Below are 16357 nucleotides of genomic sequence, written 5' to 3'. Positions count from 1 at the left end.
TCATCAAACTCAATGACATCTCCAGACTGAAACAATATATCTCTGTGTACTCCAGAGCGGCCGCCCTTGCCCCAGGAGAGGTATACTACTATGATCCATTCTGGGTTGCCGCGGCGCATGGCAGCATTGATGCACTCCGCCTCCTCCTAGAAGAATATGCTGCCGCCCCAACGCAAAATACAGCGCTTGACCAGCGGGGTTTTTCCCCTGCTGAATGCGGCATGTGGTTCTGCGCGTGTTGAAATGGTGCAGTTCCTTCTAGACAGTCAGCTTGGGACAGTGAGTGCCAGAGATCGGTATAATGAGACACCACTACTGTCTGCTGCGGCATCGCTAGCTTATTTGAAGTTTGAAGATGCAGATGAGACGGAGGATAGCTAGGGGTGGATCCGCGACCGTATTGCGCGTGGGGAGGAACTGATGAACCTCCTTCTCGACAAGGGTGCTTGCGCTCAGGACGCCGTTCTGTAGCTGAGCCCATCAACACTGCTTTACTTGACTTGCCGGTGTCACATGGTGCTAGTGTCAACCATGCTGATAAAGATGGGAACACAGCTCTTCACATCATGGCTATGAATCTACGCCAGGTGCAGGCGGCTAAGTTCCTACTCAGTCGAGGCGCTGATGTCCATGCCATGAACGCAGAGGGGGACACGGCCTTTCATAAAGCAGCATGAGGATTCCTCCAGCCGCAGGAGACTAACAAGGTTGAGAAGGTTATGGTCGCGGATAGGATAAGAGCGCAGGATAAGATGATGATTGTCCTGCAGGAAGCTTCTGATGGCGATAGTACGATGAATCAACCAAATGCAGCGGGTAGGACGCCGCGACAGCTGCGATCAGAGACAAGGAGTAGGTGGCAGAAGTTAGGAGCGCTGCTGGGAGGGGACGCGGTCGTGGTCGTGCATTAGAGGCTCGGGGTTAGGATGTGTTTCCTCGTCATTGAGGACGAAATATGATGAAATTGGCAGATGAGGTTGTTGATTGTGTAGAGGGATCTGGATTGCTGTCACTGTGATAGAAAGAACAGCGATGCCTTCAAATACTCAGAGTCCAGAGTCCCGACTCTTAAGGGCAACCGGAGATAAAGCGCCGGAGTCGGACTCGGCTTTGTCTTTCCAGATTTGGCCAAGTTTGGCCGATCTTCTATATCATCCATGATTCATCCATTCTTTCATGCAATCTCAAACTTGAAGCACAGTCGTGAAACCAGCTGAAGTTGCGGATTTCTTGGCCTGACTGCCTCAATCCCCTCGACTTGTCTTCATGGCAAAATTCATGATCCTGTCTGAGGGACGGCGCAGGAGGCCAACAGTGTCATGTACTTTGTGTCGGAGACGCAAAATCCGATGTAATCGAGAGAGGCCCTGCAGCAATTGTCTGCGGTCCAGAAGCGGCACTTGCATCTACGAGAGTCCGAGTCCTCAGCCTCACCCTCCTGGCCCATCTCCACAGCGCCATGCTGGCCAAGGTCTCACGGTGCGCGAAGAGCAGCCCAGTCAAGATGCCGAGATGATGCGGTTGAAACTAAGGATTCAACAACTTGAGAATCAGCTGTCGCAAGCAAATGCAAGGCCCATCATCCAACCGTCCCATGATTCAGCTCCTGAATCGGACGTCGAGACAATGAGCTCACGTCTGAGCGGAACGTTTCACATCCATCGCAAGAGAGGCGCATCGGGCCAGCCGGAGCCCATCCCCCACAACGTGAGCCTCAAGACACGCTTGTTCGGCCAAAGCCATTGGACCGTCAGCGGTATCTATCTGGTGGGTGTCCACTCCCGGTCTTTCTCTTGGACATTACCCGGAAACTAAACTCGCAATCAGATTCGCGACATCTTCAATATCCTTGAACCCTGCCTGCGTGACGAATCGTCTAAGGCCTGGACCGGCATCAAGAAGTGCAAAGACTTGGCCCGGTGCATCAAAGCGGCTCGAGCACCTGCATGGCCTTCCCCACTGACGTCCACACTGCCTCCTAAAGAGGTAGCCGATGCACTCGTTGATAACTACCTCCGAACGACTGAGGCTATCTATCGAATCCTACATGTCCCCACCTTCCGCAGGGAGTATGAGGCGCTCTGGATATCAAATGAAAAGCCCGATGTGGCCGTTTTGATGCAGGTTAAGCTCGTGCTTGCCATCGGCGCTGTCACCTACGATGACCAGTTTTCGTTGCGGGCCTCGGCCATTCAATGGGTCTACGAGGCCCAGCTTTGGATCTCCAGGCCAAAGTACAAGTCAAGGCTGAACATTCAATCTCTCCAGGCGAACCTGCTTCTTTTGTTTGCGCAGGAACAAGTGGGGGTCAGTAGGGATTTGCCTTGGGTTTCCGCCGGCGCTCTGCTGCGGAAAGCGATCTACATGGGTCTGCACAGGGATCCGAGTCGCCTACCCCGGGTGACGACTTTTGTAATAGAAATGCGGCGACGGCTCTGGAACACAGTCCTTGAGGTCAATCTCCAGTCCAGTCTGACCTCTGGTAGTCCTTCTTTACTCTCACTCGACGACTTTGACACGGCCCCTCCTGGCAACTTTGACGACGAGCAGCTCGAGGCTCAGGATCCAGTTCCGAAACCGGAAGGAGACTTTACCAAAGTCTCCATCGCAGTGGCACTCCGCAGAACCTTCCCCCATCGCCTTGCTGTGGTCAAATTCTTGAATGATTTGACCTCTCCCAGAACATATGAGGAGACTCTCGGTCTTGATGCGGAGCTGCGAGCGGCATACCGCGTGCTGGCACAGACCCTGCGAGCATGCACCAACGCCGGCGCTCGCCCCTCGCCCTCTCAATTCGAGATCCAGGTTGTGGATCTCCTCATGCACCGCTATCTTTCTGCTCTGCACATCCCATACTTTGGCCCGGCACTGCACGGGACCGCCTACGTCTTCTCGCAAAAGACGGTGGTCGAGTCGTCGCTTAAACTGTGGCGAGCGGCGTGCCCGTCCCCGTCGCTGGTGGGAGGAACCCCCTTGTACAGCAACGATCTGCCGCGCCTCGTCGCCTGCAGCTCGGGATTCTACCCAAGCGTGGCCATACATGCTGCCTTTCTCATTGGGATGGAGCTCTGCACCCAACTACGGGAGGAAGACGGTCTCTGTCCTGCTCCGTTGCGGCCAGACCTTCTTTCTGTGTTGGAGGACGCAAGGGCATGGTGCTTGCGGGTCATCAAGGCCGGTGAGACCAATGTCAAAGGCTACTTGCTCATGAGCATTGTCTCAGCGCAGGTCGAAGGACTGATGCGCGGCCTTGGGGAGAAGGAGGTCGCCAGGTTAATGGTCAAAGCTGTCGAGAATGTTGGCGAGAAATGCTTGCCAATGTTAGAGGAGATGGCGGCGTCGATCCAAGAGCAGAGAGGGGGGATAGTCGATGAGATCCAGCAGTCCATGGCAGTTGAGATGATGAAGGACTGGAACATTCTAGTGAGTAAAATCACCATTGTTCGCGAGTACTCGTCCGGTCGCTGAGAATGAGCACCGCAGACACCTGACGCGCTTTTCCCTCCGGGTGACACGGAGCCAATGAGCTGGATATTCAACGACGACTTTGATCAGGGGTTCTTGGGGCTCTAGTGGGAGATTCAATCACTTGGCTGGGGGCCGACTCAGGGGTAAACATACACCGAGGTCTCAATATCCCTACGCGGGTCAGCGTACATGAAAATCAATACCATCCTAGATTTCATCTGACCTTGCCAGGCGATCTCCGAAGACTCACATATCGACGTCGTCAATGCCATCCTGCAAGTCAGACTCCACTCCCCGTGGTCATCTTCAGGCGGATAGAAATTCGCAGCTCGCCAAGCAATCTACACTGTAGTGTACAAGCCACTATTTCAACAACCCCGATCCAGCCGCCATGGATCCTGATCGCATCTGACAGAAACCGTTTCCATTCGATGGCTGGCTGATTGGTAGTACACATGAGGGTGGTGGTGATTGTCTACAAATCCCGTAATTCCCTGTATCAATGCCATACAAGCAAGCTTCACAATCCACCTTGCCTCAGGAAAGTGTACTCTGTAAGGTATCTCCGTTTTCAACATGTAATACCAGTAACCAACCCAACAATTCAACGGCTGGTATGTGACCGACCCACGTGGCTACCCTCAAGAACCCCTTAGGCATGACCGGTTTGTGCTTTGACCCCGGAGAGGCCGGATGGATGGCTGATCTGGGATTCTGGGCAGTGATTAGCTCGCCTCAGCCATCCATCGATAAATTGCAAATGCAGATCTAGGGAGTGGAAAATACAAATTTACAGGGCGAGGCTGCGCTGCAGCACAGTGACAAATATTTGGAATGGTGGGAGCTGATCTCGAGCTGTGGTCTCGTCTCGCTGAATATATCCCAAAGCAGAAATTGGGGGACCGCGCCAAGCGGGGAACGACCAGAGCAGGGGTGGGCGACTGACTCAGGTGAGTTGAGGTTATTTTTGCAATGGTGGTATTTGCAGAGGAATTAATAGAATTTTGGTACTGATGGATCGCTATTGAAACACAGATTCCTACCTAATGCTTAATTCTTAAGGTGATTCCATGCTTTGTATGAAAGATATCTATAGAGGTATGGTAACAACAACTACTTGGTAAGGTAACCGTTTCAAATGTAATATACCTTACAGACCCACAAGCGGATACTCTAACTCATTCAAGCAAGTGGAGCATGAGGGTTTTCCTTCCAGTCAAATATTTGCATTACTATTGCTTGATCATTACACTTAAGCAATAATTACACTTACTACGAGGGCAGAGGCAGTAAGGTATCTGAATTCTGAAATGCATGGATGCAAGCAGGAACATGCATAACACTTAGTCCAGCTTCCCTGTCAACGTTCCGGCTTCCGCATATTGCGAGTTATGCCATAGTCTGAAGCCAGAAAATGCTGGCTGCTCTTTGTTACTCTGTAAGACAAACCGCCCCACAGCCGCATGAGTCCATGACCGATCAAGCACACTATCAAGATCCAAGAGGCGACAACCCATGGACTCGCATCGCCCCGGCCGTTTCATAGAGCGGCCAACCAACGGTTCTCGACTCTGGCTGGTCATCCAGTGACCCCGGCTCTCGGCCCAGGAACGGTTCCTCGTCAAGAAACTGGATTCGAGGACGTGTGCTTTTTCCTGATCGGGGAGAGAATAGCAGTGCTGAATGTGATTACTACGTGATCTCGCTGATGTTATGTTATCCACCCGGACAGAATGAGTCTTTTACAATTACTGATATGGCTATTGCAGTTCGTAGTCAAGCTCCACTCAGAGAATAGTAACACAGGACATGAGACCGATCTCGCTTATCGCGACGATTCCTCCCACGATGCAACAAATAAGAAGCAGCAATCACGCAACAAGAAGTTTTTCCCCAAATTCAAATTGAAATTGATTAATGATCAGCAGAACGGGCGTTTCAGCTTTCGAACGCCAGCGCAGGAGTTATTTTTGTCTACTAATCGTGATGGTCGAGATAATGACATTGTTCCTCATCAAGTTTCAACAACTTGCTAGTCTTTGGTTTCAGCGCCAACGATCGAGTTGTTAGATTGCTATCCTCCTACGTCACGCCGCGCCTAGCCAATCGACTAAACCAAGACAATTCCAAATACTACTCTTCTTCCAGGTTCGCCGGACGCGCTGATCTCTAGCCATCTGAGTAGATCCCTACTACCTCCACTTGCAGTAGTCAACTCTCCAATGTCCAAGTCTGAGTCTGTCTGAAAGGCTGATAGCCTCGCAGTCAGTCAGGATTGTCGACAGGCGTCGAAGTGCACCGTGGTAATAACTAAGAACACTGTATTTTTACTAAAAGTTTTTATCTCTGCGATAGAGGGTTGTCGGTTAGAGATGGTGTTAATTGATTTGTCTTGCAGGGAAGAGACCTACTCCTGTAAGCTGTATCTGCAGCCTGCGGTGGCAAGACTGGAGCTAGCAGCGATCAGCTATCCATTGTGGCTGACCGGAGGTGTCAACTGACATGGCAAATGGAAACATCGCAGTCCCCAAAATCAAGAAGCTGAACTTCAGAGCATGGCTGTAGCCGGTCCCTTCTCGGATGAACGTTGGCGCTTAGGGCCGCCTAGCTGTCCCGGTACACCCTACAGCCTACACTTACTTACACTTGCAGCCTACAAACCTTGATCTTAGCGGCCCTGCACGCGAGACAAAAGGGAAGAACCCAATCCCCCGCCCTCACTGGCCGAGTCCATCCCCAAGGCTCGAACTCTGATGAGCGCAAGACTGGAAGGGAAGGTAGGTATCAAACCCCCAACCAGTGACGACGCAGGACAGGAGGAGAGTGACAGAGGCGTGCTCAACTGCATGAACCATCCCTGGCTCGTGGGCTACTGGACTCGACTGATAGGATCTGGGCCGCTGGGGGGTAATTGCAGAGGTCGATACTCGATAGTCTACCTGTCAACTGTGGTCAAGGGTCTATGTCTATTGCGTGCATGCTGCTTTCTTTTTCTTCCTGTCTGAGAACTGAGGTGAGCATCTTGGGCATGCTGCGTAGCTCTTTGTTGGAATTCTGCCAAGTAGCAAGCAAGTAATCCGTTGATTCCATTTGCATCCCCCTTGCATGATCCTCGTGAGTGCGTACTGTGTAGCATTCCACGGAGAAACCCTGACAGCCAGCCAGCCAGCCACAGTTCTCGCCTTACGTTGTTGGCTGTGATCCTGTTTCTGCGAGGGAGTTCTCTAGATCCAGATCCGGAAACCCGGGACTGAGGGTACTGCGTAGAATAGACATTACGATTCATTTATTTTGCTTGGCTAATCGTCAACAACAATAGGGGTATTATCCAAGTCCAAATATGCTCCGTGAGATAGACACTTCAGGGTTCCCTTCTTCCCCTGTTTGCGATAAACACACTCATGCTTTTTCTTGTGGGTTGTAGGATCACCGCGTGCCCTGCCGCGGCGTTTGTCGTCCCAGAATTTGTACACCGTAAAGACAAAGGAAATGATGGACAGTAAGGAAATGTAAAGAGAGACAGAGGTCGGGGGGGTCATATATACAGAGGCACTGCCCGTAACAAAGAGAAATAAGCTCATCCGGCCGTTGCAAGACATCATTTAGTTAAGCAGGTTGTCGAGACCCATTCGTGAGTCTCGTCGGGACTCCGCTCGGCAAGGCTCCGGCGTTGTCCATGCCGGCGTCAATGATGCGGTCGGATGGCCCCACGGCTGAGGATCGGGGATCCAGCGTGGTTTCGAAGCCACGTCGGAGAAGGGCTCTAGGGTCTTCAGACGGGAGTAGGCATGGCTCATGTAGACGTCCTCTGATCCATGGCTTGGTCTGCGAAGGTCGACCGGGAGCGGGAGCAGCTGTGGCGATGCAACGGTCCTAGGGGATGCAGAGGAAACCGAGTTGTGGTCGGAGACCATCGAGGGAGGAGAGACGTCGGAGAATGCCGGCGAGGTCAAGGGCGTCTCGACGGGGCGGTTCAGAGCGGGAAGTGTGTAGATGGGACTTAACTGCCGAGGGCAGTCGACTGAGGCGGCGGAGGATTCTCGTCGGGTGTGAATACTGGGGGAATTCGTCCATGAAGTGAGAGGTCGGTCGTGGGAGATGGAGGAGAAGCGGGAGCGGTTGGGAGGACTGCTCAGGGCCGTCGAGGTCGAGGCCCGCGGGTATGGAGCTTCCACTCGGCCATGGAATGTGCGGGACGGACTCGCGGTGGAGACAGAGAGGCCTCTTCTCTTCCGGTTCATGCTGCCGTTCCACCAGTTCTTGACTGCATTATCGCTGCGGTTGCCCAGTCGTCGGGCGATCTCCGCCCATCGCTTGCCCATCTCGTTGACCATGCGCTCGATCATCAAGCCCTCCTCGGCGGAGATGGGCTCCCGATTCAGCGAGGGCTTCAAATTCTGATGGAATCGCTCCCGGCATTGCTTGGGAGACCGGTAGTGCATGTGCTGTGAAATGCGCACCCAGTTGTTGGGCCCTTGCTCGCGCACCAACTGAAGTAGTAACTGGTCCTCCTCAGGGACCCAAGGTCCTCGACGGTGAGTTGGAGCCATGTCGAAGGAAGGTTGTCAAGATTGTGTCTTTTTATTTGAAATAGACAGAGGAGTATAATAAAAGGTTTAAGAACAAAAGAACAAAGCTTGGGGCTCGTTTGGTGATATAGTTGGTATGCGGCGGGCGGAAAGGGTTGGCTCAAGGCTGGCTGGGTCTTACACAAAGAGTGGGGAGCAGACGTTTAGCGCGTAGATAGCGGAAGGAAAATGACGAAAGTCAGTGAGCCCTTGCTTGGTGCCGAATAAGAATTCAAGTCGATTGAGTTTTGGCCGATTGGAAGAGCGTGGCAGAGGTGGTAGTTATATGCGGATGGACAAGTACACAGGACGATGACCGGCGATGATCATGACAGGAGACGGAGATGGTGATGGACTTATTTATTCTCCAAAGCAGTCCAGTCCAGTCCAGAGAGACGGGTCAAAAAGAAAAATGGAAATGGCTACAGGAGTAGGTAGTACACATCAAGCACGCTATAGGAGAAGATCTGATCCAAGATCTCAGAGCTGACAGTTGTCAGAATAATATGATTTTTATGATTTTCTTTTGAGGGTTTTGTTTTTAATTTGCGATTTTCCATTTTCGATTTTTGATTTTTGATTTTTTCATTTTTTGATTTTGGTCTCATTACAGATCTGTATCCAGCCTGTCTGTAAGATAACATGTACAACAGTTGTAACCATAGACTAGGGAGCCTCAGGAGGGCGGCAACAGACAATACTTCCATATGGATAAACACTAATTTTTATTTTCATTTTCAGCCGATTGATTGTACTATTAATTTTGTTATGAGGCTTGAGTTACTCTTTACCTGAAAGCATAGATAAGTACGGAGTAGGTATACACTGCTATAAATGTATCCTCTCATGACAATGTTCACATGAAGGTGGGGCAGACAGAAGTATGTGGCCCTGATGCTTGTGCAGTATCCCTTCTGGGAAGACAAGACCAGGGTACCAGACCCATCAGTCTGACAGGGGCCACCAAATGATAATCCAAAACCAGGAAGCGAACAAAAAGCAGGACGCAAAAATCAACTGCAGGCTTGCAGCAGACCAGCAGCCTGGGCGTTTCCAGATCGTGGGGGACTCCATTGTAGTCTTCCACAGGATTGGTATTGCAGCAGGGATCTTGTCGCAGCCAGCCATGCTGGGTGAAACAGGACGATCGCTTTGCCCAGGTCGATAGTGCTCGTTCAGTTGCTTTTGCTGGAGGATTGTACAGAGTGGGAAGAGCCATGGACTACTACCTACAGTGAATACTACCGATTCAGGATACTTCTGATTCAGGGGGTCAAAACGATTCCCTGGTCAATTTGATAATTGTAGGAACAATTTGAAAGCAGATTGATAGATCAATTGGATAGTGCTCCACAGCAATAAGGATTTGAAGGTGACCATTTATCAATTCAATGTATCCTGTAAGTAAAACACAAATACTCTCTATCCAGTAGCATATCTAGTCCTTCAGTAACTTTCTACACCATCGATCAAGCCATTGAGTGCGACGGTGGCCCATGCTCTTCAGAGTTCAGGCCCTGACAGAAAAACGGGAGCGGCAGAAACGGCCTACTATGGAGTATGGACGAATGAACCCGCGCCAAGGAGCCATCGTGGGCTCGGAATTAGAGCTTTGCTTTGGTTTCGAAATGGGTAGAAGTGAAAGAGTGGAATACTCAAGTCAAAAACGTGGAATTCTTTTCCGCCATCGAGCATGTGTCTACATCTATCAAATGTAAGTCCAAAACAGTGGGCAATATCGTGGACAGCAGCTTATGGAAAAAAAAAACAAGTGCTATTCTAGATGCAAAGGGATCCACAGGATTCTTTCATGCATTGTAGGTACTCTCACTATCTGAAGAATTATCCCTGAAAGAACTATTGTTGTCTGTTGATCAGTTCTGCGAAATAGACAAAATGAAAAGGAGACAATAAAACAAATCATGGGAGCTGTTGATTCTCTATCCAATGCATTGAGGTGGTACTTCAGCCAGCCACTGCATGTCCACCCCTCGGGCCCTCCGTGTCATCATTGGCCGTAAAGCAGAAGATGAACCGTTGAGTGGAGAATCATGATTGGCGCTCTTGGGATTTGGAATCTTTTGACTTTGATATTAACCCAGCCTGGTTGCGATCGACATGGATCTCGCCAAAACGCAGCCTCTAATCGGCGTAGCTACCTGCTTGTCGGTGCCACTGCCACCACTGACAGGCATGATATCCTGACTTACACTCTGTACACAGTAGTTACCTAGTAGGTTGTTCACTTACATACTTACATCATACCTAATCATTCCACTACAAGTAATGATGGATACCCTTTCTTGATGGAGAAGTTGCCACAACGTCACATCCAGCTAATGTTCATCATAATGGTGCTTGAGATCGGAGCGCGATCAAGATCGCATATCTCCTGGACTGAACTAGAATCGATACGCGACTCGCCAACCCTCTAAGATCAGCTGCAATGGCGCCTCTCTCCAGTTTCCACTATCTATTGCTCACTGACCAGCCAGAAAGGAAAAGAGACACCGCGCAAACGCTCCACCAGACCTCATGTTTGAGATCCTGACTCACGTTTCGCTGCAGGGACCATGCCCAGATTGCGGGTGTCAACTCGCTTCATTCGAGAAAACGAATGGAAGATTGACAGGTCTCATTCGACCCCTTTTCCTCTGAAAATTCTTCCTAGGATCTCTTTTTCCCTTTCCAGTGTGGCAGGGCAGGCTGGCAGCGTGATAGATCAAGACAAGTCATGGCGAAAGAAGCATGCATGCACTTGGCAGATTGAAGTACGAAGTCCTGATTAGGATAGATAAGTAGTTGTTGACCTGCTGAGCCACGATCCTTCTCATGCAGTCAAAATAGTGACCAAGGCGAAAGTCCATGCCTGACTAGCTACACATCGGGGAAGTCGGGAACCTCTCATCGCCTCGCCTCCTCATCGATACAAGACGAGATGCCACCCAATCAGGCAGATCTGGCTGCTTGTGGCAAGGGCCCTGCCGTTACTTGGCGACCCTCCAGAACCGTCCTCCGCTGTCATAGTGAGCCAGGCCCACTGGGGGACAATAGTCTGGGAGCAGGAAAGCCAAAAGTGACAGGATTTGGGAATATGGAAGTGTTATTTGATTGATGATTCATGATTGACATGTTTACTTTTCCTTGATCAGCACTCAGCAGCCACACGGTATGGTTAGGCGCCCCATTGCATCGGAGAATTTCACTGTGATATCGATTCATGCACCCGGCACCATGATTGATTGATCAATCGAGGTTCTTGGGGTTGACTATTTGCCTGCTGAACCATGGAACCAGCGCAATGGCACGGCACTAACAAGCTTTGTCAACGATCAAGGATGCTGATCATAACTTAGATCATCATATAGTCTAGTTCCCTGTTTGTCATTTTCTAGTTTTCAGGTAGAAGAAGCATTTTCCTATCTCAACCGGACTGCTATGGTCAACTGATCGACCATTGTACGCTTCTAGAATCAGGATCGGCATAATGTTTCTGGTCTGAAAACAGATGAAATCTGCACAGAGCGGGATCCGATCTGAGAGCATACTATCTAAGCCATAGAGCATCTACCTAGGAACCATCTGCAAAGTATCTGACTCTGTCACAATGCACTTGCACTTCCCTGAACGGGATCCGGCGCTCTAAAGCCGTTAGGAACCAAAGCATAAGAATGAACCACTTAGTGATGCATGAAAAGAGTTTGATCTTCATCAAAAAGTTTGAACTCCATAGGCAGTAGATAAGATGACAGCAATGTCAAATACACAAATACAGGGCATATGGACTCGAAAACCAAAAGTACAGGTATGGATACACTCGTAATACGCTAATCCGATCAGAGGCATAGAAGCATGGCAGCACGAACCCCTGAACCTCATGACATGACGAACTCTCGCCAAAGCGTGCATCTGATTGGTGGCCCGTTTTAAGGTATTTGTCATTCTGAGGCTCCCCCGACTAAGCTTGTTTCAGGAAATGATAGACGGGCCAGTCTGATTGGTCTGCAACATGCAAGTCGCAGACATGGGGATTTTACCGAGCTGGCGGTCTTGTCGGGCGACTGCCATATGTACCCAGTATGGATCCTATCTGTAGAATCTTAGCAGAGGCGAAGAAGGAATTGTTTAATACTAATGGATGTATTCATTGATTAGAGCTGGTTGAATACTACTGATTGAGGTTGAGGAACAACGCCCCCAGTCATTGACTTATTGTTTCTTTGCAGTTGACAGGCTGAAAATGAATATAGCCGAACATCTCCAGCTTAATCAGTGCATGTCGGTAGTACAGACTTAGCAGTGCTCGGTCTGGATCGGTCTCACTCTGAGGAATTTCTGCAGCGATTATTGGACTATTCACTGGCTAACTGTCAGTCAGGCTGGTGCATCGTGGCAGGTTACGAGAAAAGCCATGTGGACGGGGTCGTTGCGATCCACCCTCGTGGTACAGCGCAACAGCAACAGATACAGACTACTACAATGCATTTGGTACTCTGTACTCTGTAACAATAGGAATAATGCCGAGTCCGCAGGACTTCATTGATTGATGTGAGATTGGTGATGGATGAATTGATAGAGGGAAAGAAGATGTGATGTGATATGACCTGTCATATCTGACAGTAGTCTATTTTTTAGTTATTCCGTATCGCGTATGGAGTAGATGTACCTTAGATAGATATTCTATCTCAACATTTAACCAGCTGGACAGCAGCACTGACTACTGGCAGTGATGACTGAATAGTGAACAATGCGCGACTATTGATCCTTGATGGAATCCACAATCCCGCTGTCTCCCAGTCTCTGCAGTCAGTATTCTACTAGTGGTGCGGCGTACCCCTAGCCTGGGTACCAACCAGAGACGCGGGAAGTATTTGAGATTTATCCTGGTACTGAGGTAGTAGGTCTGCCTAGGTTGTTAGTGCGGTGCAGGGATAACCCCCTGTCAGTTGCGTTGACGATTAGCGAATGATGCCCCAGGCAGCGATACAGGATGTATTACCTTGGATAGACAGCTGAGGACCTTACACAATTTGACATTACACTTAAAGCTACTAACTACAGAGTATCTGTCATGTCCAAAGTGTATAGAGCAAGTTCCAAAATCAGTCAGAGGAGGATGAACCAGACAATGGCTACATACTACCTATAGGAGGTATGGAGTACCTTACCTTACAGTACAGACAGTACAATACAATACAAGTATCTATCTGTACGGCCAGGACAAAATGAGTAAAGAGCAGCTTTTTGCGAAGAGTGGAGCGAACGGCCCTCTCGCATCCGCCGCTGTTTCCTGACTGTCGGGCCTCCAGCCTGCACAATGCGAACCTCAGGGGGTCCGAGCACCCCAACTGTCGGAGATACGGAGTTTCGGAGCCTTACTCTGTGTACGGAGTACAGGGCTTGCATGATCGTCGCTAGGCTCGCTTCCTACCAAGTCTGGTATATGCAGCAATATAATATATAATATCAATATGGAGGATGGCAAGGATATTATTTCTTTGAGTTTCCAATAGGAAATCATCTACGGAGGTGTGGTGCAAAAGTCATTGTCGGACCCACATACCTACAGCCAATTAGCATTCAGAGATTGTATGTAGTAGGTCACGTGACTGCCGAGGACTTTTGCACCACACCTCCGTATCTACATTCTACAAGTGGCTGAGGATCTGACGGCTGAGATGTCATCAATTAATGCTCTGATTGCGATCCGACACCACGTAACCATCGACGATCATGCCGTGCAATGACAGAGGAAATGAGTATGTAGTTAACGACTCGGCAGACTATTAGTGCGCTTATACAGACTATGGAGTTTCACAAGGTTTGATTCATGTGTAGGTATCTGTATCAGGGTTTCTGGTCAGATCGAGGTTATCCACGATCTTCTCCGCTTCAGCACTGTTCAGAACTGATGAAAGTCGCGATCTCTGAGTTCTGACGTAAAGAATGACCCTTGAGAAGGACACGCTGTGATCAAGACTGTCGCTGTAAAGAGTTAGAGTTGTGAATAAAGTAGTCTAGTGGCTAGTTTCATAGTCAGAACAAACCAGACAAACATTGATCGGGCTTCATATCCAGAGTTTGTACCCGTTCGGGGACCATCTCAGCCATGTGGTTCCCGATACGCCCAAGCGCCGACACGGGAGACCTTGTATTTCCCCTTTGGGGATTGACGTCGCATCCATCACGAACGCCGGAGTACACTACATCCTCTCGCTACCAGTGCTACCAATCCTGTGCCAACATCCCATTCTTCTGGAGAGGCCGTCCACCTTGTGTCTGTAGATTGTTGAACCTGTGTGTGTGTCCGCGTCTGTGGCTATCCTGCATCAACCTGAACCACGTACAGGGCTTCGGAACAAAGAGTCGTCGGGAAGGGGCAGGCCCTGCCTGCTGAGATTCCAAATACTCCTTCTTGGTGTGTGAGTCTGCGGCTGCTGTTCCACCTGTTCCTCTCGCCCAGGGCGCGGGGCATGACCATCATCGTCATCATGGCCGTCACGACGACCATCGCAAATGTCGATTCGAGCTACTAGTTCCTCGCTCCAAGTCTGGGACGGTATCGCCATCAGCGGTGATGCCATAGACCCTGTACGGTAGATAGTCTATGATTGCCACCCCCTCTATTCGTCCTCTGTCTTGGTGAGTAGGATTGGCTGAAACGCAATGTGATGTGATGGCACTATTGAGTCTCTAGATGCTGCGTCACCTTCAGCTTTAACTGACTCGTCGCGTCTGACAAATTGTGTCCTCTTCTGGCATTGTTCCAGGATTCATCAATCCTGAGAGATTGTATGCAGTGAGGGGGCCTTGGCTGGTCCCTGACCCAGAAAGTGAAGACTCTGGTTCTACCGTTTTTCCGTCCGCACCCTGAACCACGTATCTCGAGAAGAATGGGCGGATTTCCCGCTGTCAGAGCAGTTTAACTCGGCGCCTCAACGGTGTACCAGTACCACTATCACGCAGGAAATCAGACCGAGAATAATACGTCCACGGGTACTAACTCCGTACAGTAGAATACACCTTGTACGGCAGTGGACGAACTGCTAATCCATAATTCCTCCTGATTATGCTTAGTGAAGTCAAGTCTGTGGATCAAGCTTGATCTGGACCAACCAGCCTGAGCCAATTGTGCCCCCGGCCAAGAACCCAATCGACACCGTCGAAACTCAATCTGCGTCCCAGCGCACAGGTAACTACTCACGGTAAGCGTAAAACACGACGACAATGACTCCGCCAGAGTATGGGATTTGGAGGTAGTAAATGTCGGTAAAAATCCGGATGATCTCCGCAGCATGCAATGATGAGCAAGACGGAGTAAATCGGTGGCTGTCTGTTAGCTTGGTGCTGCAGTCCTACTACGTACGTACAATAGTATGCTCGTGCTGCTCGAGGCAATTGAATCGCGGGTGTCGACTGGCTATCCTGGGCCGGGCACTCGGGGACCATGAAGGGGATCACTTGGTGTCAGGATTCAAAACATCCGTGCCGGTATCGTCGACTGAAGGGGTAACACCCTGACAGTACTGACTCCTCCAGACTTTCAGTGTTCCATGCTGGTAAGGTATGATTGGTATCACTATCCCAATCTCTTCTCTAGACTAACGGTGACTAGAGGATATTGGATCGACTCGGTGTCGCACCAGTCTAATAGATGAAGCCCAAGAGTCCCCATGAACCATGAAGGGGAGGGGTGGATCCGAGCACCTGCACTACCATCCCAAAAGAGGTCAGAGACGGGCCCATCCATTCACAACAGAAATGTCTAGTCTGGAGGCCAGACTACTCCACCGTCGTGGTGATGCTGATGGCGCTGGTGTCCGTATCCACTTTCTGCGCGAAGTTGACAAATTCTCCGCCTTGGTGGCGGTTTGGTCGATCAATGATCAGTGAGTCTGACTAGATACTCGGTAGATATCCGTACTCATTACTGACTAGACTCCGCCTATTCGGGGCACAGCACCGGACAGAAGCAGTGGCACGGATCTAACAAGCCCTGCTTGTCAGATATCGTGTCAAGGACCTATGAACCAGGATTCACCCCAGAGATATAGGTGAGCAGTGAGCTTATGAGCTAGAGACAGTGAGGCAAGCCCTTAGCATAGTTATACTCTCTAAGGAGAAGGAATATAATGGTAGGTAATTTGTCTCCAAATACACCTTGAAGATGGCGATGAGAGAATGCAAGAGATCTCTATAGAGAATCCTATGATTGCAGTTGGTTCTCCACATAGCTTAGAACATACATATAGCATTCTCAGTCTAATGAACCTGGACTGAATGCAACTCTAGAAGTAGATAGATAGTTAAATATATGCAGA

The 16357-nt window shown here is 49.9% G+C and overlaps 2 protein-coding genes across 2 annotated transcripts; one reads left to right on the top strand and one right to left on the bottom strand.

Moving 5' to 3' along the window:
• Positions 1 to 1459: 1459 nt before the first annotated feature.
• CDV56_106428 (fungal specific transcription factor domain-containing protein) lies at positions 1460 to 3468 on the top strand (the record flags this gene model as incomplete). Its single annotated transcript, XM_026760047.1, has 3 exons — positions 1460 to 1479; positions 1533 to 1767; positions 1828 to 3468. 3 exons carry the CDS (start codon positions 1460 to 1462, stop codon positions 3466 to 3468), a joined length of 1896 nt encoding a protein of 631 aa, XP_026618192.1.
• A 3602-nt stretch (positions 3469 to 7070) lies between these two features.
• flbD (putative MYB family conidiophore development protein FlbD) lies at positions 7071 to 8018 on the bottom strand (the record flags this gene model as incomplete). Its single annotated transcript, XM_026759754.1, has 1 exon — positions 7071 to 8018. One exon carries the CDS (start codon positions 8016 to 8018, stop codon positions 7071 to 7073), a length of 948 nt encoding a protein of 315 aa, XP_026618191.1.
• Positions 8019 to 16357: the final 8339 nt, after the last annotated feature.

The sequence above is a fragment of the Aspergillus thermomutatus genome (genome assembly GCF_002237265.1).
Source record: "Aspergillus thermomutatus strain HMR AF 39 chromosome Unknown NODE_11, whole genome shotgun sequence".
Taxonomy (NCBI): domain Eukaryota; kingdom Fungi; phylum Ascomycota; class Eurotiomycetes; order Eurotiales; family Aspergillaceae; genus Aspergillus; species Aspergillus thermomutatus.
The sequence above is the reverse complement of the archived record's forward strand: the minus strand, read 5'-3'. Positions and strand labels throughout refer to the sequence as shown.